Source organism: Pelobates fuscus, chromosome 1 (assembly GCF_036172605.1).
Source record: "Pelobates fuscus isolate aPelFus1 chromosome 1, aPelFus1.pri, whole genome shotgun sequence".
Classification (NCBI taxonomy): Eukaryota; Metazoa; Chordata; class Amphibia; order Anura; family Pelobatidae; genus Pelobates; species Pelobates fuscus.
Genome location: NC_086317.1, coordinates 93,656,313 through 93,682,108, shown reverse-complemented (window position 1 = coordinate 93,682,108; position 25,796 = coordinate 93,656,313). Strand labels below are relative to the sequence as shown.

Below are 25,796 nucleotides of genomic sequence, written 5' to 3'. Positions count from 1 at the left end.
TCAAAATTCTAAATAAAAATAAGAAAAAATTATGGTAAAAGTTCCCAATGTACTAGTGTTAAATTTTGTCGACTAACAATTTTAGTCGACTAAACTTTTTGCAATTTAGTCGGCTAAAACTTGCTAAAACTAAAACAATTCAGATGACTAAAATATGACTAATACTAAAATAACTTTTTAGTCAAAAGACTATGACTAAAACTAAATAGAAATTTGCCACCAACATTAACACTGGTGGGTAAGACACATGGGGGGGGGGGGGGGGGGGCTGAGAAGAGGAAATTAGACACATGGGGGGGGCTGAGGGAATAAAACATATGGGCAGGGCCGTCTTTAAAATTGATTTGGCCCTGGGCAAGAATTTGATGCCCCCTGACCCCCACTCCCTGACATGCAATCACGCTCTCCACTTCCCAACGCAGTAGCAGAACCATTTTTTCATGCTTGCAGAATCGTATTTAGCACTGAGTTGTGTTTGTGTGTTTGAATGAATGCATGTTTGTGTATGGAGTATGTTTGTGTAAATGTAGGGGTGTGTTTGTATGTGGTGTTGGTGTTTGAATGCAAGCATGCATCTATGTGTAGGTTTTTTTTGCTTGTTTTTTTAAATGCTGGGGTGTGTTTATATATATTTTTGGTGTTTATGTATTGTTGACGTTTCAATGCAGGACTGTGTTTGTATGTAGTGTTGAAGGTTGAATGCAGGGGTGTACTTGTGTGTAGTGTTGGCGATTTGAATGATGAGATGTATGCACATGTACACATAGATTGCCAAACACACACACACACACACACACACACTGAAACACATGCAGATACACAGACATAAACACTGACACTCACACCAACACACATGCAGATACAGACTGACAAAGATACACACACTAACACATACAGACACACAGATACACAACCTGACACACATACATAGACATATATACAAACACTGACACATATGGATACTCAGACACACTGATGCATATACTGACACACATGCCTACACAGATAAAAACACTGACTATATAAAGATGCACACACAGATATACACACGCAGGCACACACACTGACAACATACAATGATAACATACAGATACACACACTGACACACATACAGACACGCAGATACAAAACCTGACACACATGCAGATACACACAGACCACATAGAGAAACATAGATATACTAAAAACAGATACACCGATATACATACTGACACACACTGACAGACATACTGATACACACACAGACACCCTGACAGACATACTCACACACATACACAGACATACTGACACACATGCAAAGTTTACATTTTTACACACTGACAGACATACTGACACACTGACATACTGACAGACTGTCGAGGACCAGAAACCAGACAGAGACAGAACTAGATGCAAAAACACCTTTATTAATAAATAACAAATAAATAACTAAAAGCAAAGTCCAGGAACCAGAGCGGGTAGTCAGCCAAGCCAGGATCAGGATCACGGAGAGCAGCGGAGTCAGGAACAAGGCCGGAGTCAGGAACCAGGAACAAACAGGAAACACAGGAACAAGGAGACTTCTGGGGAACAGGAAACCACGCAAGGGCAAGGAGGTTCTGAGATTTGCTGCTTAAGTAGGCTGAACTGATTAGCAGCAGGGTTGATTACTACTCTCAGGTGAGTAACCGTGGCAACATACTAAAGGAGCTGATAGTAATTACAGCTGAAAACTCAGTCACTGAAACAGGAAGGGTTGCTGTTTAAAACAGCAAATAAACCCTGACACAGACACTGACACACACAGACAGACATACTGACACACACAGAGACATACTCACACACACACAGAAATGGTGACGCACACACACAGACACCCTGACAGACATACTCACACACATACACACATAGTAAGACACACACACACACACATGCAAATTTTACATTTATAAAGCCAGCCTCCAGCCTACCTTGTGGGTTCCCTGGCGTCCAGTGGCAGGCTGAGGAAGTTGAGAGTGTGAGGCTCCTGCACTCCAGCTCCCTCCTGACGGCCTCATCCTCCATCCCGCGCGGCTTCATTCTATCTGGGAGGAAGTGACTCACGGCAGTCACTTTCTCCCAGCCTGCTGCAGTAAAACAAGGGGGCCCGGTTGCGCTGTTAAAGGGCCACAGCGCACGACCGGGCCCTCTTAATGTGTGGGCTCCCGGTGCAGCCGCAGCACCGGCGGGCCCAGGGGGCAAAAAATAAATAAATTTGGGCAGACAGCGGGGCCCACGGGGCAGCTGCTTTGGGCCCCCAGGAGTGAGTGGGCCCGGGACAGCTGCCCCGTTTGCCCCGCTTTAAAGACGGCCGTGCATATGGGTGACTTGAGGATTGAGACACATGAGGGCCTGGGGGAATGAGACACTTGAAGGAGCTGGTAGAATGAAACACATACGGGGGCTGGGAGAAAGAGACACAAGGGGGGCTGGGAGAATGAGACACATGGAGGGACTGGGTGGATGAGCACATGGAGGGGCTTGGGGGAAATGAAACATGGAGGGGCTGAGAGAGGAATTGAGACACATGGGGGCCGGGGGAATGAGATACGTGGGGGAGATGAGATGGTGAAAAAAGACAAGGTGCTGGGGGGAAGACACCCACAAATGGGGCTATGGAGAGAAAGACAAACAGAGGGGCTGGGAGGGAGCAAAGAGCCACAGAGGGTCTGTGAAAGGGGCAAAAGAGACAGACCGGGGCTTGGAAGAGAGACACCTAGATGAGCTGGGGGGGGAGGGGGGGGGACAAAGAGACACAGAGGGACTGGGGAAGGGGCAAAAGAGACAGGTAGAGGCTTTAACTAAACCCATTAAAGTTTAGTTGTGTTGACTAAAATCTAAAATCTACAGGAGATTTAGTTGATTAAAACAATTCAGATGACTAAAATATGACAAACTTAAATGGCTTTTTGTAGTCAAAAGACTATGGCTAAAACGAAATTTAAATTTGCTGTCAAAATTAACACTGCAATGTACAATGTTCACCAATATTTCAATAGTAAACCGTACACTAAGTATATTTTATACTTACCCGACCTGTCATGTGTTGAAGTTTCTTTTTCAGCAACCTGGTATTGTATTTGCCCCATAAGTAAATTATTGGGATTCATCTCTCTCTGTAAAAAATACAAAAATAAAACAATGAAGAGCAGAAAGCTGATCATTCTGTTCCAATGAGTTTCGTGAGTTGCACTCACTTCTTTAGGGAGCTACCTGAACAAGTGAATGCAACTCACGAAACGAGTAAGAGCAGAATAATCACGAAACGAGTAATGCAGCTCCTACCTTCTAGGAGCTGCATTAAGATCACTCTGACTGCTCTTCATATTAATGGTTTGTTAACTTTGAGACAACTCACTTCTGAACTAATTTTAACTTCAATGTGTACATCCCAAAATTGAACTTTTAATAGGCAGATTTATTGTGAGGAACAGTTATTTTATTGTTTTATTGTATTATTATTTTTACTCTGCTTACATTATATATGTCTCTATTTTAGTTTTATTAATAGAGAGGATTTTTTGTACTGCATATTTATTTATTTGTGTTCAATCTTTATTAATCTTCTTGTACATGTAGCATATAGTATTTGCATAAAATATATAGTTTTTCTTTTTATTGGAAGTGTGGTTTAGGTAATTAACAACATAGTTTAGGATTTGTAGTACTATTTTATCTTAAAATGTAATGTCATTTGCAAGGCCTATATCTGATCCTGTAACTTTCTAAAATCAAATAAAACCTGTACATTGGGGGTACTGTTGTACTTGTGAAACAAAGCATTTGAGAACGATTTAACCCCTGAAGGTGACATACGCTCTGGGGCATCCTGGCACCATAACAACTTAATTTAGATGGAGACACTGAACCTTCCTCATTGATTCAAAGCATCTAATTAAGAGATGCTGATTGGCCAGGCTTGCGTTTGGCCCCTCTCCCTAGCCCGCCTCTTTGCGTGAGATAATCAGAATTGACAATCTCAGCCAATCCAATGCTTTCCTATGGAAAAGCATTGTGATTGGCTGAGATCATCGCTTCTGATGATGTCAGTCAAGGAGACAGATCAGGGACAGAGCAAACACCAGCAGACTGGTATAAAGGTATAATTTTACTATATATAGGAGGGCAAGGGGGGGGGGGGGGGGCTAGATAGTATTTCAACACTATAGGGTCAGGAATACATTTTTGTGTTTCTGACCCTATAGTGTTCCTTTAAGTTAATCCCATATTGAAAAACAAGTCTTATTAACAGTAGTAATTTTTTTTTTTTATTAAATATGACATAAGGTGAATATTGTGTCTGTAAAGAGAGAAGTTTGAATAAATAACTATAGCTGGCTGTAGTACAAATCTCCATTCTGCTAAATAAATAATGTTGAGTATTAATTCTGGTTACTCAATTAACAATATTAAAAGTTTTGGCAAGCCATTTATTACAGAACCAAATAATGTTACCTTAAGAGGGCATGAAGAATATTCTTGCTTTATTAATGTTAATGTATGCTCTGATTGATTATCATCTTTTTCCGATTTTATAGATATTTCTGATTCCTCTGTATTAGTCTTTGAAGACATTCTATTACATATTTCTTTCTGGATGGGATAAACATAATCAGAAGCCTGTGGTACAGGAACGGCAATCGAGGGATCAGCTTCTGTCACATAGGCTGCAATATCAGTATGTACAGGTGTAAGGGGCTCCAGCTGATTAACTTGACTGCAACAGTCTCCCATACCTTTTGTGTCAAGGGTCACTGGTACTTGATTTTTATTTGATGGCGACAATGTCCCAGCTTCACTTTCTAGAGTGTCTACATTTACTATTTCTACTTTGGAAGAAGAATTTAGCTCATCAACAATCTGGAAAACATCCTCTAAATTCACGTCATCTCTCTTGGACTCGTCACTATCAAAAGTTGGCCAAATCGAAGGTAAAAAGTCCATTGGGTATGAAGATTGCATAGAAGGGGACTGCAACAAGAACAGCAAAATATTTATAATGAAATATTGTAATAAACAAATGTACATTAGCTCACAAAGCACATAGTATTGTGCTGAGCCTCACCACTTGCAACAAAGAACTAAACATTATCTTCCAGTTGCAGTGGCTGCAGAAGATTTAATATGGGCTTACTGAAATTTTAACACATAAATAAAAACACTGTATTCCCCCTTTAGGGGTTTAAAATTCAATACACATCCAATAGTTTCCATACAGCAGGTACCAATGGGGCAATATAAGAACCATCACATGTTTAGTTATGTACGATATAACTATCAAGACAAATTGATTGCGCACACCCCAAATGTAAATGGCAAGATGAAAATAACCCACCACAGCTCAGGAATGTTAACCCCTCCTTAGTCAATCTATCTGGGAACCCTATGATTGGTTATCTAGACTGCCTGTTTGTATATAGCCCCCCATATATGAATATTGCCAATAATACATACCAGGTCCTGGAGGGCCCGCAGCAAGCTCTTACTTACCTTCCAAGCAGCTCCCTTCAGCTCCCCTGTCTAACTCTCGTGAGTCCCGCAGCCGTCAGAGCCATGGCAAAGCTCCGCGTGGCACGCTGGCCGTGAAATTTAGACAGGGGAGCTGAAGGGAGCTGCTGGGAAGGTAAGTAAGAGCTTGCTGAAGGCCCCCCACTGCACAGTCCATGCCACCAGACCACCAGGGAATGTCATATCACCCCTCCCTGGCCAAGTAAATATTAGAAAAAAAAATGTAAATAAAAAAATGCCCCCTTCCCTCCCCCCGTTTTACACAAATTACATACCTACAGAAACACACACACTCTGCATTATATACACACACTATGCAAACACACTGCATTCATTATACACACACTACACAAACACACACACACTCTGCATTCATTATATACACACTACACAATTACACTCTGCATTCATTATATACACACACTACACAAACACACACACACTCTGCATTCATTATATACACACTCTACACAAACACACTCTGCATTCATTATATACACACTACACAAATACACACTGCATCCACTACACACACACACTACACAAACACACACAGCTCCGCTCTCTAAACACACTGCATCCACTACATGTGGCATGTATATTTTGTGCATTTACCTTTAGAAATAGTTTATTTTCTCAAAATGGTAAATGTACAGAATATCGGTAAGTTATCGGCTATCGGCCTGAAAGTTCACAGATTATCGGTATCGGCTCTAAAAATTCAATATCGGTCGATCCCTAATATTTACGTTCATTATCGGCCTTTCTCCCTATGTTATGTCACTTATAATATCCAGTGGACACAATACCAATACAATTATAGTACTGACCTTTTGGCCATTATTTTTTTTGTATATTCCCTACTATTTTATTTATACTGTTAAGTTTTAAGTGCTCACTAGACAGATCAGTGAAGGAACTTCTTGAACTATATTTTTTACCACTTACAAAGTACACACTATATGGGTATTGGATGACTACTTGTGATAAGGTTGAATTGTGTACTACTAGCACATACCAGCTAGCAGGTCCCATCTGTTTTAACAATTGGGATCTACAAAACATTCTAATTTTGAATTAATGGTTAAGCCCTGGACCAATGTATCTGGTAGATCCAACTGGTGTATTTTTCTTTGTTCTTTTTTGGTTTTTAATCAATGACTACCATGTAATACTCATTTAGGTATAAGCAGGGCGGGCGCTGTCAATTAAGCAAGTGAAACACAATATGGATAATCAATATAATTAAAGCTTTGCAATGTAGGCTTTAGTTGGCAACTAAAAATATACTAAAGGGTTTTACTGCTCTCCATAAAAGTATAAACCAGGAGGACACTATAAACAAAACAAGTGAATAATAACGAGCTTTGCAATGTACAGGGTTTTCATAATGCCATATCGCCACCGGCTGAGATAAGGCATTGTACTACAAGATTGGATATATATTAGATTTTAAACACCTAAGGGGAGAATAAAGTTTGCTGTTTTTTACTACTTGAACTCCAGGAGTCTGTTTTCTATTTCAATGTTTATGAAAATTTCAACTGGTATTGTCCCCCTGTTCAAAGCATAATAATCAGCTATATATATTTAACTCTTAAAAGCGCAAAATACACTTCTTTACTCCAAATTTGACATTTTATCCATGAGAAGATACTTCTGACTTGAGTGAAGAAGCATCTTCTAACACATTATACATAATGTGCTTTATAAAAATGTGCTTAAAGAAAAAGCAAAAATCCCAGCAAAAAATCTACTCCCCGACAAATTTTGAAGGGACACAGAAAATAAAAGAGACACTGTGATCTAGTCGCTCTCTTCCTGTCATCAGTCAGGGAGTTTATCAAAATGTATGTAAGACATTGCAGAACAAGGGTGGGAGCCAAGTGCAATGCTTTCAAATGGAGAAAATCACAGAAGTGAAGGTGAGTGGCTCAAGGAATAGAGGCATTGTAATATACTATTATGTTCCAAATGCAGCTCAATGCCAGAAACTGCACATAGTATACCCAACTCAAAGAACACGTTCATGAGAACTAGGTAATTGAAATTAAAGCGGCACTGTCATGCTGAACTTACCTTTCCCTAATCGCTTCCTCTTCTCTCCCTCTCTCAGGATCTGTTCTTCATTTCTTCCTGTCTGCTCTAGTTTTCTTTATAACATAAGACAAAGTAGGCACTACTTTGTCTTATGTATTTTTTCAACTCTTGACCCGCTCTGACCCACTTATTGTGGCTCAAATACATTTTCCCACAATTCTCACCTTTCCTATGTGATCTCGCGATGCCTGCTTTCACTATTCCCGAACATCCTGTCATTTAGACAGAACGCTGGCGAAACTACCGAATTTCGTCCTAACAGAATGAGAAGAGTTTGTTCATTCGTGTTAAAGGGACACTCCAGGCACCCAGACCACTTCTGCACATTGGAGTGGTCTGGGTGCCATCTCCCACTACCCCTAACCCTGCAGCTGTAATTATTGCAGTTTTCATAAACTACAATAATTACATTGCAGGGTTAACTCCTCCTCTAGACAGCCACTAGAGGGCACTTCCTGATTCATAGTACAGGTTTTCTGTGCTAGAGCGTCGCTGGACGTCCTCACGCTGTGTGAGGACCTCCAGCGTCGCTCAATTCCCCACAGGAAAGCATTGAAAAGCATTTTCAATTCTTTCCTATGGAGAGCTCTAATGCGCCGGCTGACGTGATGAAGGGGAGGAGCGGCGGCGACCTGAAACCACCGCCGAGGGACATCGGTGGGGGTCTCAGGTAAGTCACTGAAGGGGTTTTCACCCCTTCAGCAACCGGGAATGGGTGGTGGGAGGGAGAGGGGACCTGCAGTGCCAAGAAAACTGATTGTCCCTTTAAGAGAGTCCCTTTAAGACGACATTCAGTACTTTAAGTTCGGTTCGAAATTTCATTTGAATTATTTCAATCTCCCTTATGCTAATGTGAGGGTCATATTAATCCTCATAGAGTGAGGGAGGACACGGGGGGGCTTAGAAAGTGGTAGGGAGAACTACTCCCTGCCGCCTCTATTTTTACATAATACAAGGATGGAGCTGCGAACCGGTAGCTCCCTCCTTGTAAAAACTGAACGAACAAACCGATATTCAGTGTTTGTTTATTCTTTTGAAATTTCTATTCATTCCTTCGTCTTTCTGACGAATGAATGAATATACGAAATTCCTGTCCGAATTTTGGACAATAGCGAATGCCCAAGTGTTTAACACAGCGCTATCTAGTGTGGGACCTAGGTCTGGGCACAAAATGAAGATAAATAGGTAATATGGGGACCTTAGGGGGTGACTAGGAGGACAATTACAGTCGGGAGGGGGGTTAAAAAAAACTGGATTCGGCCATGACAGTGCCGCTTTAAGAGGAGCAGTTGTGCCAGTTGCAAAGTGACCTTTTGCGTATAATTAAAATGTTTCCCTTTCCACTCGGCACAGTGGTCATATCTCTACACCAGCTTTATGCTTTTTGTATTTTTTATCTGATTCTCCCTCTTTTTTCTCCAGTTCTACTTGTAAATCCTATATTATATGCTCCACATTACTATTATTGTACCTATTCTACAATGTCTAATTATGCTGTTTATGTCTCAGATATACATTTTATATTTATTTATGATGTGACAACTCAGCCTGATATCAAAACTAAATAAAAAAAACCTGTCATAAAATCTTGCACTTACCTGAAAGTAGCCACAATGCTGGTATGATGGCACAGCAGGGGTGGCACAACTAGCCAGATATTCCATGTGAGCTGGAGATGGGTAGCACTGGAGAATAGCTGACAACAAAAAACACAAACAAACCATGAAAGAGCTACAAAAGGATTACAAATATGTTCTATATTATCAGTAAGACAAACAGAGCTGCAAACAGAATATTAAAACATTACTAGATGTCTTAATTGTTCAAATTATCAAAGGAACTCCGATGTATAATTTTACATCAAATAAGTAACTGACAATATAAAAGTTATAAAAGCAGTAATGGTAAAGTAATACTCAAAATGGTTTGAGCAGTGTGACAAAAACATGGTCTTTCCTGGCACCATTGACCAGTTGAAGAAATAGGATTAACTTGGATTGGCAATGATTGGCCCAAACTACTTGGTGAGTTGCTCACAGCTTAAATTTTTATTTTAGCAGTCTGGAAAAAACTGTGACTGCACCCAAAGACTGTTTGCATTTTAAATCCTACAATAAGCAGTAGTGGTTGTGTTGTTTATTGCCCCTTTAAAAACCGTCAACATTTCTTTTACATTTTTTCTGCCTCTTATGATAATCTGAATCAATGCAACCTTCCCCTCATTTAGTTGGTCCTTTTAATCTTACGTTAAAGTTTGGTACAATGTCTTCCCACCCCTTTCCTCCTACATCCTCTGCTAACTACCAGACCAGGCACAAATGTGGATTATGTGAAAAATATGCAAATAGCCCAAATGACCAGGCCGACCTAAAATGGCAAACTATTTGGGAGAAAGCAGACCACACAAACTACAAAAGTCAGATATTAAGCAAAAATATATTCTCTTTATACCAAATAGCTTTAAAAGGATACATCTGCAATATAGTACTAAACGACAAGAAAAAACAAGAAAAATGTGGACTACATCCGCTTTTCACTAAAATTGGAATTGTGAAGAACCTACATGGGGACTGCCAATTTAAAACAGATTAGATTAATTTGAATAATCTTCCAATTCGGTTATTGTACAGATGATGTATTTAAGCCTAAAATTGCAATTTCCTCATCAGTTCTCCACAATTCTTAGTTTAGGGACTGGACCCTGGACTTTGCTGATGGCTCGTGAACAGATGATGTATACAAAGGGCAGGGTGGGTAGTAAACGTGCACTATAAGACTGTTATAGCACTGTCACCAGGGCGACTGGGATTACAATTACAGCAGTTGAGACAGACAGGAGTGTCAGAAAGAATATCATTTTAATTAGACAGGACTGACTGATAGTGTAGTCAGAAACATACTGGGTCAAGCAACAGGGCCATTTCACGCAGGCAGGCATCAGGTTGGTAACTTCAAGTCCAAAGGAATCGCAGGAACTACTTGTCAGGAACTGTAACTAGTGATGTCGCGAACATAAAATTTTCGGTTCGCGAACGGCGAACGCGAACTTCTGCAAATGTTCGCGAACGGGCGAACCGCCATAGACTTCAATGGGCAGGCGAATTTTAAAACCAACAGGAACTCTTTCTGGCCACAATAGTGATGGAAAAGATGTTTCAAGGGGACTAACACCTGGACTGTGGCATGCCGAAGGGGGATCCATGGCAAAACTCCCATGGAAAATTACATAGTTGATGCAGAGTCTGGTTTTAATCCATAAAGGGCATAAATCACCTAACATTCCTAAATTGTTTGGAATAACGTGCTTTAAAACATCAGGTATGATGTTGTATCGATCAGGTAGTGTAAGGGTTACGCCCGCTTCACAGTGACAGACCAAACTCCCCGTTTAACACACCGCAAACAACCGCAAACAGTCCATAAACATTTACATAGGCAAGAAAAGGAAAATAAAAGGACAGAGCGTAAACTGGACCTTAGAATGGCAGGACTAACTAATACGCTAGAAACAGAGAATGGTCAAAGGGAAAGCCGAGGTCAAGGAAGCCAGAAAATACACAATACCGTTTACACAAGCCAAGTCAGGGAAACCAGAATTCAGAATAACCAGGGAAAAGCCAAGATCAGGATACCAGGAAATCAGATTCACAATGATAAAGCACTCTCAGGAAACCAGGAACAGGAAACCACGACAGGGCAAGGTACTGGGATGAGCTAGGGATTTAAATATCACGCGGCAGGCCGGCAGCCGCGACACCCTGTTACGTCCCCCTCATCAGGCCTTTTTTAGTCGAATGTATCGCCCACTGTCAGTCCCTTCGGGATCCATCCCTCATTCATCTTAATAAAGGTGAGGTAATCTAGACTTTTTTGACCTAGGCGACTTCTCTTCTCAGTGACAATACCTCCTGCTGCACTGAAGGTCCTTTCTGACAGGACACTTGAAGCGGGGCAGGCCAGAAGTTCTATCGCAAATTGGGATAGCTCAGGCCACAGGTCAAGCCTGCACACCCAGTAGTCAAGGGGTTAATCGCTCCTCAGAGTGTCGATATCTGCAGTTAAGGCGAGGTAGTCTGCTACCTGTCGGTCGAGTCGTTCTCTGAGGGTGGACCCCGAAGGGCTGTGGTGATGCATAGGACTTAAAAAGCTCTGCATGTCCTCCATCAACAACACATCTGTAAAGCGTCCTGTCCTTCCGGCGTGGTCGTGGGAGGAGGAGGATTACTTTCACCTCTTCCCCTGTTAGATTCCCGTTGTGCTGTGACATCACCCTTATATGCTGTGTAAAGCATACTTTTTAATTGATTTTGGAACTGCTGCATCCTTTCTGACTTGCCGTAATTCGTTAACATTTCAGGCACTTTCTGCTTATACCGGGGGTCTAGTAGCGTGGACACCCAGTACAGGTCGTTCTCCTTCAGCCTTTTTATACGAGGGTCCCTCAACAGGCACGACAGCATGAAAGACCCCATTTGCACAAGGTTGCATGCCGAGCTACTCATGTCCCGTTCCTCATCCTCAGTGATCTCACTGAAGGTATGTTCCTACCCCCAGCCACGTACAACACCACGGGTACCAGATAGGTGACAACGAGCACCCTGGGATGCCTGTTGTGGTTGGTCTTCCTCCTCCTCCTCAAAGCCACATTCCTCCTCTGACTCTTCTTCCTCACAATCCTCTTCCAGCGTTGCCGCAGGTCCAGCAAGCGATGCTGATAAGGCTGTTTCTGGTGGTGATGGTGACCACAACTCTTCCTCTTCACGCTCATCTACGGCCTGATCCAGCACTATACGCAGGGCACGCTCCAGGAAGAAAACAAATGGTATGATGTCGCTGATGGTGCCTTCTTTGCGACTGACTAGGTTTGTCACCTCCTCAAAAGGACGCATGAGCCTACAGGCATTGCGCATGAGCGTCCAGTAACGTGGTAAAAAAATTCCCAGCTCCACAGCTGTCCTAGCACCCCGGTCATACAAATACTCGTTAACGGCTTTTTCTTGTTGGAGCAGGCGGTCGAACATTAGGAGTGTTGAATTCCAACATGTCAGGCTGTCGCAAATCAAGCGCCTCACTGGCATTTTGTTTCGCTGCTGGATATCTGAAAAGTGCGCCATGGCTGTGTAGGAACGCCTGAAATGGCCACACACCTTCCTGGCCTGCTTCAGGACGTCCTGTAAGCCTGGGTACTTAAGCACAAAGCGTTGTACGATCAGATTACACACATGTGCCATGCACGGCACATGTGTCAACTTGCCCAAATTCAATGCCGCCAACAAATTTCTTCCGTTGTCACAAACCACATTGCCGATCTCCAGTTGGTGCGGAGTCAGCCACTGATCCACCTGTGCGTTCAGGGCGGACAGGAGTGCTGGTCCGGTGTGACTCTCTGCTTTCAGGCAAGTCAACCCCAAGACGGCGTGACACTGCTGTATCCGGGATGTGGAATAGTACCTGGGGAGCTGGGGGGGTGCTGTTGATGTGGAGCAAGACGCAGCAGCAGAAGAGGACTCAGCCGAGGATATTATGGAAGTGGATGGAGTAGGAGGAGTAAAGGAGGTGGCAGCAGGCCTGCCTGCAAGTCGTGGCGGTGTCACCAACTCCTCTGCAGAGCCACGCAGTCCATGCTTGGCAGCCGTCAGCAGGTTTACCCAATGCGCAGTGTAGGTGATATACCTGCCCTGACCATGCTTTGCAGACCAGGTATCAGTGGTCAGATGGACCCTTGCCCCAACACTGTGTGCCAGACATGCCATTACTTCCTTTTGCACAATTGAGTACAGGTTGGGGATTGCCTTTTGTTCAAAGAAATTTCGTCCGGGTACCTTCCACTGCGGTGTCCCAATAGCTACAAATTTTTTGAACGCCTCAAACTCCACCAGCTTGTATGGTAAAAGCTGGCGGGCTAAGAGTTCAGTCAAGCCAGCTGTCAGACGCCGGGCAAGGGGATGACTTTGTGACATTGGCTTCTTACGTTCAAACATGTCCTTGATAGACACCTGACTGTGGGCAGATGAGCAGGAACTGCTCAAGGCGAGAGACGGAGTGGCGGATGGTTGAGAGGGGGCAAGGAGGACAGCAGTGGTTGATGTGGCTGAAGATGCTGGACCAGGAGGAGGATGGCGGCTTTGAGTTTGTGTGCTGCTTGTACTCATGTGTTGATCCCACAGGCGTTTGTGATGTGCGATCATGTGCCTTCGCAAAGCAGTTGTACCTAGGTGGGTGTTGGACTTCCCACTACTCAGTTTCTTTTGGCACAGGTTGCAAATGGCATAGCTGTTGTCAGAGGCAGACACACAAAAAAAATGCCACACTGCTGAGCTCTGCAATGACGGCATTCTGGTGGTGGCAACAGCATGCGTTGATTGGCGTGCTGTCTGGCTGACCCTGGGTGCCGATGCATGCTGTCTGACTGTGCCACTAGCTCCTTGCAACGACCTCCCCCTGCTTCCAACTCATCTCCTCCTCCTCCTCTCTGTCTCCCCATCTGAACTTTCTCCCTGTTCTTCTTCTGTTCTAGCGGGCACCCACGTGACATCCACGGACGCATCGTCATCATCAACCGCTTCACTTGTATCTGACAACTCAGCAAAGGAAGCAGCAGCTGGTACAACATCATCATCATCACACCGTACGTCCATGTGTGTAATGCTGCCTGACTGAGACATATCCCTGTTATCTACATCCTCTGGCAATAATGCTTGCGCATCACTCATTTCTACCAACTGATGTGTAAATAACTCCTCTGACATACCAAGTGAAGCGGCTGTGGTGCTAGTGTTAGTGGTGGCGGCAGGCGGGCGAGTGGTAACTTGAAAGGTGCTGGAAGCTAAGCTGGAGGAGGATGGTGCGTCAAGGTTCCGAGCGGAAGCTGTAGAAGATTGGGTGTCCTGTGTTAGCCAGTCAACTATGTCCTCAGAACGTTTCCAGTTCAGGGTACGTGGCCTCTGAACACTGGGCATTATTCTAGGGCCAAAGGGAATCACAGCACCACAACCACGATGGCCCCTGCGGGGTGGCCTGCCTCTGCCTGTCCTTTTTTTTTTCGATTAGTGGTACTATGCGTGCAAGCTACTGTGACAACAGATATGAGTGGTACTGTGCAGTGGCAGAAGTTGGCAGAGTAGACGCTGTAGGCCTGACACACACGCTTGCAGACAACTAACTGCTATTCAATCTATTACAGTCAAAATAGTATTTTTTTTTAAATGTACACTACTGTTACACCAGATATGAGTTGCACTGGTGTGACACTGTACCCTGGCAGGCCCTGAAACGCACACGTGTGAAGGAAACTGACTGCTATTATATTACAGTCCAAAAAGTTTTTTTTTGTTAAATGCAAGCTATTGTGACACCAGATATGAGTGGTGGCACTGGGCAAGTGGGCACAGTATACGCTGTGAACCTGACACACGCTGGCAGACAACTAACTGCTAATCAATCTATTACAGTCAAAATTTTATTTTTAAATGTACACTACTGTTACACCAGATATGAGTGGCACTGGTGTGACACTGTGCCCTGGCAGGCCCTGAAACGCACACGTGTGAAGGAAACTGACTGCTATTATATTACAGTCCAAAAAGTTTTTTTTTGTTAAATGCAAGCTATTGTGACACCAGTGAGTGAGTAGTGTCACTGGGCAGGACCTGAAACGCACACTCGTGAAGGAAACTGACTGCTATTATATTACAGTCCAAAAAGTTTTTTGTTTTTTTAAATGCAAGCTATTGTGACACCAGTGAGTGAGTGGTGGCACTGGGCAGGCCCTGAAACGCACACGTGTGAAGGAAACTGACTGCTATTATATTACAGTCAAAAAAGTTTTGTTTTTTTTAAATGCAAGCTATTGTGACACCAGTGAGTGAGTGATGGCACTGGGCAGGCCCTGAAACGCACACGTGTGAAGGAAACTGACTGCTATTATATTACAGTCAAAAAAGTTTTGGTTTTTTTAAATGCAAGCTATTGTGACACCAGATATGAGTGGTGGCACTGGGCAAGTGGGCACAGTATACGCTGTGAGCCTGACACACAGGCTGGCAGGCAGGCAGGCAGGCAACTGCAATTACATTACACAGGAAAAAAAAAAGCAGACTGATGTTCTAGCCCTAAAAAGGGCTTTTTGGGGTGCTGTCCTTACAGCAGAGATCAGATGAGTCCTTCAGGACTGTAGTGGACACTGAATACACTAGCCTAGCTATCAATTTCCCTATCAAATCAGCAGCAGCTACACTGTCCCTACTCTCACTAAGAATGCAGCTTCACAATGAATGTAAAATGGATGCTGTCCAGTAGGTAGGAGGGTCTGGGAGAGAGGGTCTGCTGCTGATTGGCTGGAATGTGTCTGCTGACTGTGAGGTACAGGGTCAAAGTTTCCTGAATGATGACGAATAGGGGGCAGACCGAACATCGCATATGTTCGCCGTCCGTGGCGAACGCGAACAAGCGATGTTCGCCAGGAACTATTCGCCAGCGAACCGTCCGGGACATCACAAACTGTAACACAACAGCAACAAGAACCCATATGGATGTCAGAATGATCACATTAAAGGACCACTCTAGGCACCCAGACCACTTCAGCTTAATGAAGTGGTCTGGGTGCCAGGTCCCTCTAGGATTAACCCTTTTTTTTATAAACATAGCAGTTTCAGAGAAACTGCTATGTTTATAATAGGGTTAATCCAGCCTCCAAATCCTCTAGTGGCTGTCTCACTGACAGCCGCTAGAGGCGCTTGCGTGATTCTCACTGTGAAAATCACAGTGAGAGCATGCAAGCGTCCATAGGAAAGCATTGTAAATGGTTTCCTATGAGACCGGCTGAATGCGCGCGCAGCTCTTGCCGCGCATGCGCATTCAGCCGAAAGGGAGGATCGGAGGCGGAGAGGAGGAGGAGAGCTCCCCGCCCGGCGCTGGAATAAAGGTAAGTTTTAACCCTTTACTCTCCCCAGAGCCCGGCGGGAGGGGGTCCCTGAGGGAGGGGGCACCCTCAAGGCACTATAGTGACAGGAAAACGAGTATGTTTTCCTGGAACTATAGTGGTCCTTTAATAAAATACATTAAACCTAGGAATGTGACCATATTTACTGTAACTGCACATCCATCATTTTTTGACTGCTCTTGCACTCATAATTGTGAAAAGTGACTAACGTTTGATGGTGGCTGTCCAAGGTGCTCCAGCTAGATCTGGAATGAAGACATACTGTCCAACTGGTGGCGGAGCTGACTCCAGAAGGCAAAAAAAAACAGGAGAGTTGAACCTGGTCCCAATAAGTAACACCTTAGCAAAGGCTTAGGGTAGTTACTGCTAACTAATGCCATTTATAATTTTTTCAGCTATTAGAATGAATAAACATGTAAAGTGAAATTAAACATAATGGCCAAGGGATGATCCAAGGAGTATAATTTACCTGTTGGGTAGTATGCTGGGGGATACTGCACAGTGGATGAGGCATAGCTTCCATATTTCTGCATTCCCCCTGAAATGTTGTTGGGACCCTGCTGGCCATGCATTGCAGTAGCAGTAGGTGGGATTGCACAGGGCACTTCAGTTGGGAATCTTTGCAGGATAGGAAAGAGGATGCGTTTTTCAGGAAAGTGTGGCGGGGGTTCCTGTCCTTGCAGCAGACCAAAGGGATTTGACCATGTCCGTGGAGGAATTGGGGTACGATCCAAGCCTTTAAATGGAAAACCAATATGGCTATGAGATGCAGAAAATGGAGATATGTTTTCTTGTTGAATAGGATGGCGAATCTGACCAAGCATCACTGGGCCTGTACAATTAGAAAACAGTATATCTATGATTCATCTATTTTACTATAAATTGTATCAGGTGATAGTTTAATTTAACATTTGCATTTATCTAATTTACCAGCAAAGCTGATAACAAAATACCTCAACCAGCTGCACATTGTACGTTTAAAAAAATTATAAGTTTAGAATAGTTTTATTTAAACTTGAAGATTCTAACTTGTAAAATTCTAATGTGGCCGTGGACACCTATTCTAAAGTAGAGGTTTGTCTGAGTCCCATACACACATTTCTGTATGTGCCCTGGATTACCAATGACCAGGTCTGCATTCTCACCCTAATTTGCTGTGGTTGTGCTGGCTTGCTGGCTGGCATGCTGTGTTTGCCCGAGCTGTGTGCTGCTTCCAGCCTCATTAGTAAAATTCCGCCATTCTGCTGTTGCATTCCAGAACTTTAAGAAAGAGGCTGACCGGTGCTTACAACACATGTAAGCAAACACCACTGAGAGTTTGGCCACACTACGGTTGCTGTTGAGGAGCATATATATTGTTTGTGTATGGGAGTGTGCAGTTGTGTGTGGAAGTTTGTAGCTGTGTATAATATTTTGTATGTGTCTGTGTGTATAGGAACATGGATTTGTGTGTTCATGCAAACATCTGGTATTATAGATCTGTGGCCCCCATGGGAGACATTAAAGGAACACTATAGGGTCAGAAGCAAAAACAGGTATTTCTGATCAAACGGTATTAAAACCACTATCTAGCCCCCTGCCCCCTAATCCCCCCATAAATATAGTAACATCTTACCTTTATTCCAGTCTGCTGGTACTGGCTCTGCCCCTGATCTGCCTCCTTGGCTGACATCATCAGAAGTGATGATCTCAGCCAATCACAATGTTTTCCTAAAGGAAAGCATTGGATTAGCTGAGATTGTCAATTCTAATGATGTCAGTTAAGGAGGCAGACACTATCTGCATTATTTTTTTTAATGCAGACCTAATGCAATAACAAAGTCACAATTTTAAAAAAATATATGAAAATTATGAATTTCATCCCACCTTGAAAAAGACATACCAAAATATTGAGGTTTATCTATGGTTGTCAGTTACATTTTGACATAACGTATGTATATGTATGCGTTTACACCGCAGTGTACCTATAAACTTAATTTTAGTAATGACAGGAGGTGAATATATCCCTCCTTTCCTCCTCTCTCTTTGTCGGTCTCTTTATTTTCTTGTATTACTTTGTTCGTTTTCAGTTTACGTTATGTTTCGCTGATCCATATTGGTATTGATTCTTATATTTAATCTAGTTGTAATTTGAATAGATTACTTGGTGTTCATAACTGTTTTGTTGGTAATTTCATTTTATCTTTCACTTCTTTCTGTTCTTTTCAGTATGAAAATTGGCATTATGACTGGGATATGGACATCATATCGTTCCTGTTAAAGATGTACTTTTGGCCTACCTTGGATTGATTATCGTTATTTGGTTCTTCATTGTTGATTTCCGTTTTGATGGACTATTAGTTCGCTTCACAGAAAGAGGAGGAGTCAAGCACCACAAGGCTATTTATAGTACATGACTGTTTTCTGATTGGTTTAACTTTATGATTGATCTGTGCTGCTGGAGTTTTAAGTAATGAAAGTTTAAGCAAAATATTTTCCTCCTGTCATTACTAAAATTAAGATTATAGGTACACTACGTTAGCATAATCTACAATTTTACTACATGACTACATGAAAGAAGAGCCAAAGAAGTATGAGAAGCAGGACGGAAGTAGAAAACCTGGAATGTATCTTCGCGAGCCCAGTCAGCAGAACGCATAATGTCAGCCAGCGAAGCACCCGACGAAAAAGTTTGCATCACTTCTGCATCACGTATAGAGTACGCTCTGAATGAGCATTTGAGGCCTGCTAGGGACAACAGCCATAGAACCCATTGTGCGAGATTTGTAGATGAAACGGGTCTATTAGGCTGTACATAAGATATAAGTAGCTACCCCAAAGCAGAATGATGAAGTGAAGAGGTAACCTCCACATAGTGAAGCAAAGTGTTAACCACACACAGATGGGGAGCAAAAGGAAAAAACGGATAAAAGAATTTGTCTTCGTGCGACGAGCTACCGAAAAGGAAACACCCTCAGGTGAGAAAGATAAACCATCCACGTCAAGAGCCCTAACATCAGATATCTGACGTAAGGAAACCAGACATAGCAATAAAGTAAGTAGTGCCGATAGTTGGCGTAAAAACAGCGATGCGTTGTCTGGCAAGTCCTTAAGGAAACGCACAACCATCTCGACGTTCCAGAGAAGCAAATACTTCAGAGCAGTGGGTCATGATAACTGTATGCCTCTCATGAGGCAACAAACCAAGGGATCCTGTTCAACCGGGCGTCCTGGAGTAGGAACGTGAACTGCCAAGATAGTCGATAACGTTAACCGAACGGTAGGATTGACATGACGAAAAAAGGGACGAGAGGAAATTCAAGACAAAGGTAACTGGGGCTGTAAAGGGATCTGAGTCCCCAGACACCAGCTACACCATTTGTTCCAGGCTGCAAGGTAACACCGTCTAGTGCGTGGAGCCCACAAATCCCACAGCAGGTCCTTACCCATCTGTAATAGTCCATCGACAGCCCATGATACCCTGAAAACATCCAGGTCGTGAGTTGGAGCCGGTCTTGAAGTATGAATGGATGCGTCTCCCCTTAGAGGAACAGGAAGGTAGGCAAGAGTAGAGGGTGTTAGAGCGATAGAGTTCCAATAGGTTCGGAAACGAAGCCTGGCTCGGCCATAGAGGAATGAGCACGAGAAGCGATGTCTGGTGTGTACGGATCTTGAGCAGGACCCTCCCAAACATGGAGAAAGGCGGGATTGCATATGCCCCTTGGGTCGGCAACACCTGGAGAAATGCGTCCACTGCTTTGCATTTTAGAACCGAAAGGCAACTGAAGAATCCGGGAAGCTGGCGATTCGTCCGCGATGCAAAGAGGTCTATTAGGAGAGGACCCCTGTACAGTGTCAACGTGTGGAAGGCGTTATCGTAATCTTGTCGAGCAGAGAGGGTCGTGGGCATTCAGCCCGTAGGTAGTCTAACACTGACCTCTCGTTCTAGAGGTTTGCACATCTAGAAATGCACGAACTGCGCCAGGTGGTGTGGTAGACTCCAGTCCAAAGACCTTGGGTTTCTGATGGTTCGAGGATCGAACAAAGGACATCCGTGGGTGTCCAGGAATATGCCATCTGTCTCCCGGGAGGAGAGGTCTTGTGATATCCTCTGTGGGGAGGGGTCGGATGCAAAAGACTCCTTCACGTATTTGGTGTCAGGGGGAGGCAAGTCCTGCCAATCGTCCCCGCCATCAGAAGCGGAATCGTCCGCCTGCCACTCATTCAGGACATCCAGTGTGATAGGGTAGTTATTGTCCTCTGCAGAGGAAAGCATGGGGGGAAGGGGTTCAAGTCTCGTCACCCATTTAGTGCGCTTCCTTCCCTTTAGGCCTGACTGAGAACGAGACACCCGTCCTGTGGTGTTTGGAGATGGAAGGAAGATCCCTAGCGGACACCTCAGAACTCCCTGCATCTTCGTCCTGTGGTGGGGACATGCTCGTTTGGAGCAGTTACCTCAGGAGGAGGTTGGGTGAGCATTTTGGAGAGGGTTTTCTCCACAACTGCTGGCACTGCAGCGTTGATCATGGACTGAACGTCCTGGGTTTGTAGTGACGTGTTACACATCATAGAGTTGGGATTGTCCTGTGGAGGAGAGGACATGAATTAGAATAGGTGCAGGCAGACAAAGCCTTAAGGGGATTCCCCTAGTAGTACAATTGGGGTACGCCAACCAGGTGGTGCCAAACACAGAGACACTTACATGGATGACAGTGTCGATAAAAGAGTGTCAGGGTTCACCCTTCACCGCCTGTCGTGGAGAGCGGCCAATATGTCAGGGACTGACACCCTGTTTGTTCCAACAGGGAGGTACCAGGCAAGCGGAGCTAGACCATCAGTATGAGCAGGTGGGGTTCCCAAATGGATTATGGTACTAGTAATGCCCTCAAAATACTTAGATAGTTCTCAGAATAAAAGGGCTCACCCTAATAGGAACACCCCTGCGTGCAGTTGTAATATGCAATCTGCACTAGCAGGAAAACACAGGTGAAAACTGGGCATATATATATACAAAGACTGACAGTACAGTCAGATACGAAATCAGTATAAAACACCTTTTATCAATCTTCTTACTTGGGCAAAGCAGGACAGTTTGTAGTATTTTTTGCTTTAAGGGCCAGAGGAATCCCTAAAAGCAGTGCAGGGGTTAATCCTGGAGATGATCCTGTCACAGAAGCAGGCTTGCGGATAGGCTGTGTCTGTCCGTTTGAAAAGAGATCCAAGATGGTCACCACGCACAAGGACATGCGGAAAACAACTCCTGCAGAATGTGGTAACCCTGTCCCTGCCACCCAACCACCCCGCAGCCCAGACAGTAAAGCACAGTAAGGGGAAAAACAGAATGGCGTCACGTGCGAGGATGAGCTGGCCGCGGCACGAAGTGTCAGGAGATACAGACAGGCAGGGAGTAGCAGAAGGCAAGTAGGAGAAGGGTGATTAAACATCAAAAGGTGAAAAATTTTAGTAGGAAGGAGGGGCAGGGACTGTGAGAAAGGCAATAAAAAGGTATACCAAATAGGTACAACTTAGATGGTAAAACAATAGGAGAACAGTATAAAACAATCAAATAAAAGTAGGATATTCAATACTCTGGCCTGTGCACAGCAGGAGCAGCAAAGAAAGAGGAGGAGTCAAGCACCACTAGGCTATTTATTGTACATAACTCTTTGTTTTGTTTGTTGATCTGTGCTGCTGGAGTTTTAAGTAAAGAAGGTTTATGCAAAATATGAAGCCTCCTGTAGTGGTAAAATTGAGCAGCGAGACTGCATGGGGTATGGTTTATACAAAAAAAGCTACTTCAATAAGCTAAAGTTGTTTGGTGCTTAGAATGTCCATTTAACTCTCTATTGAAACAGTCTAATCAACCAATAAACTCTCAGAGTGCAATCTTGTCATAAAGAATAAGAAATCCTCTTTAAAAAGCACTATGCCAGGTTTTTCCCGCTCCCTGGCCACTAGATATGCCATAGTGACATAAACAGAAGAATAGAAAGCTAATATATGAGTCCAGGAAAACTCTAAGGAGCCAATTAAAATATTTGATTTTAAGAGTTTCCATAACCTGCAAAGGCAAGTAAAACGTCCAGATCGTTATGGCTATGCTCAATGCAGGAAGCAAAGGGATTTTCAGTAAACAGGTAAGAAGCAGTATGCCAATAATGCCCTCAAACCATGATTGTAAAATCTGCTCATGTAAAAGGTAAAGGAAAACCAAGAACCACCTATTCTGGTATGATTACCACACCTTAATTTACATTTCTGATTTAGCAATATGCATTTTGTCAGTAGATGGATGGCAATGATAGGTTCAGTTTGTCAACTGACACTCACAGCTTATCACTGCCATACAACAATGGACAAAATTCTAAGTGCAAATATCACATATGCAATATGGCAAACAAAGGACTGGTCAACAGGTGTTTGGGCGATCCTCATCGTTTACCAAATCAATTGAAAATGCTTTGACACAGAACCAGGAAATGACACAATGTGTTCAGGGCAACATAATTGTCCCATTTAACTGTGGCATTTCTTCCATAGTAGCATATGTGGGAATGTGCCCACATAATATACGGCATTATGAGGGCTAAAATGAATTAACATGACATTCTGACATGTCTACCTGACAGCCACTAGAGGGACTTCAAGGTGCTTGGACGAATTTGGTTGTCTAAATGACGCTGGACATCCTAACCTATGCATGAGGACTTCCAGCATCACCAGAATTCTCATAGGAAAGCATTGATTAATGCTCTCAATGCCGTGCAAGCGCATTAGGTCTCCCCTGCTGACGTATGAGGTGCGTGGGCAAAGCTTGACCCATCGCCAAGAGACATCGGTGCTGGATTCAGATAAGTGACTGAAGGGGTTTTAGGGGAGGGGGGCACTGTAGAATCCCTTTAAAGTCTATTAGTTACAGTAACCACTATGTAATATTAAATGAAACTGCAACAAATTGTATCTATACATTGTGTCAGCAGAATTGCTAGCAAATGTATGTATGTTTTTAATAGAGTAATATACAAGGGTGCCTGTGAATCAGTTCTTTAGCATAGAGAACTACGTCAAACAATGAATGACAGAGGAGAGCAGGTGAACCCTCTTACAGGTGGTTATCGAGCTCTCCATAACAGCATGCCCTCTAGTTAGTGTGATATTCCTTTAGCAAGCATGAGATGCTGCAGCATTTTGACACTGGTGTACTGGCAGGAACACCAGCATATTGGCAGCTTGAGGAAGGATTGCCATTGTTTGATGAAGAGTCTCTAAGCAGGGCTAAATACATATCTAGGGGAGGTTAGATATGATTTTTTTCACGGACTGAGGATCATGTTCCTGGAATGCTGGAGAGGGGGTGAATATTTTAAGGAACACTTGTGTGCCTCCAAACGTTATAGTGTCCTAATCACAATGTAGGTGACCAGCCTCCACCACATGGGTTACCAAACTATTACTTTCCCTTTAACCCACACCTCTCTCTCCGCGGCTGGCACCACCTCCTTGGCTGAGATGGGAGGCTAGTGCATATGAGTGCTCATACTGTGAGCTAAAAAGATGGTCAGAGTGGCAGCCACTAGTGACATTTAAACCTGGTCATTACTGCAATTGAGAAGTACTGGTCTGTTTAATAAACATCTTTATTTAGATAATATAATGTATAATTTACCATTATGATAAATGGCATATCTGTTGCCTAAGAAGCTATCATGACGGCTCACTTAAAAATCTTAAATCATATGTTATGTGTCAATATGTGTCTATGTCTTCCATATTAACATGCTGGACAGCATAGAGCCAGATGAGGTCTATGGTAATATAATATGCATTAAATCATTATACAATAATAAAATATTCACTCTTTCTTTAAACACGTATTCACTTTTTTTTTTAATATCTAAAGAGTGTGAACATGCATTTTAACTGCAGGGCAGTAAACACACTGATATGATGTCCATTTCCCCCAAAGAAACAGATGTTTTATGTTTATAGTATTATGTCATAGTAATAACAAAAATAAACTACACAGTGTATTGTTTTGCTTAAAGGGACACTATAGTCACCAGAACTACAGCTTATTGAATTTGTTTTGGTGAGCCATGGCTGCCTAAAATGCATCCAAACATTCAGTGTCTCCTCCCTCTGCATGCAGACACTGAACTTTCCTCATAGAGATTCATTGATTCAATTAATCTCTATGAGGAGATGCTGATTGGCCAGGGTTGTGTTTGAATTGTGTTGGCTCTGCCCCTGATCTGCCTCTTTGTCAGTCTCAGCCAATCCTATGGGGAAGCACTGTGATTGGATCAGGCCACCACTTCTGATGATGTCAACAGACTGCTGTTTTTTTTTAAGGCAAACAGCATGCAGAGTTACAGCTTCTGGCTTGAATACAGTAAGATTTTGCTATATTTATGGAGGCATGAGGGACCCAGGGGGCTAGATGGTGGTTTTAACACTATAGGGTCAGGAATATATGTTTGTGTTCCTGACCCTATAGTAATCCTTTAAAGTCAACTTGCACACACTGTGCAGAAAAAATAATTGTAAATATGGTCTTTAATTTTGGATCGCAAACGTGTTGTTTAATCCAATCAATTCCATAAACTTACCCTGCTCTTCAACCTTACTTTGCTCCAGAGAGCTGGTGAGCAGTCTTTGAAAGCGGTTTGGAGGCCTTGAATTAACTGTGAGACCAGCTGCTAGCTTAGCCTTGTTAGTGCTGGTCAGTCTTTTTAGATTGACCAACAAGTCTGGATTGTCTTTGCGAAAGTAGATGTTGTGAAAGTAATGAAGTTGCCCATCACCAGCACCCAAGTCTCCGCCGGGATGAAACGAGCCAGTGTTGCTACCACCACCCAACATCACTTTTCTGAAGCCATACAGATTGAGCTGACGTATAAAACTGGTGAAATTGGATGTTTTAAAGAGCTCATTGGACTCGTTCATTGATTTTGATGCTGAAAGCAGCTCAGCTTCAAAGAGCTGCTGATCTATGAGGACCCCTTCTCCACGTGAATCCCAGCAAATGGACTTGTACAGAGGACTATTCACTAGACGCCAAAGCTTGGCCGGGAAATTATTTGGGTTAATGGGAATAGAAGGTACAAAGTCACCTGCCTCCATCGCTTTTCCCAAAACTTTCTAGTTATATAGATCAGGATATGAATTCAAGTCACATTAAATTTCCTATTTCCACACTACTAGTGTTTCCTAACTTTCTTTTTGTTACTGTTCTTCGATGGGTGGATGT

General features: G+C 43.3%; 1 protein-coding gene across 1 annotated transcript; it reads right to left on the bottom strand.

The window, feature by feature from the left end:
• Positions 1 to 25,669, bottom strand: HSF5 (heat shock transcription factor 5). The gene is made up of 6 exons (XM_063444355.1): positions 25,156 to 25,669; positions 17,037 to 17,399; positions 9,225 to 9,322; positions 4,474 to 4,989; positions 3,050 to 3,134; positions 1 to 8 (listed from the first exon to the last, which is right to left on the bottom strand). The coding sequence occupies exons 1-6, from the start codon at positions 25,667 to 25,669 to the stop codon at positions 1 to 3; spliced, it is 1,584 nt and encodes a 527-aa protein (XP_063300425.1).
• Positions 25,670 to 25,796: the final 127 nt, after the last annotated feature.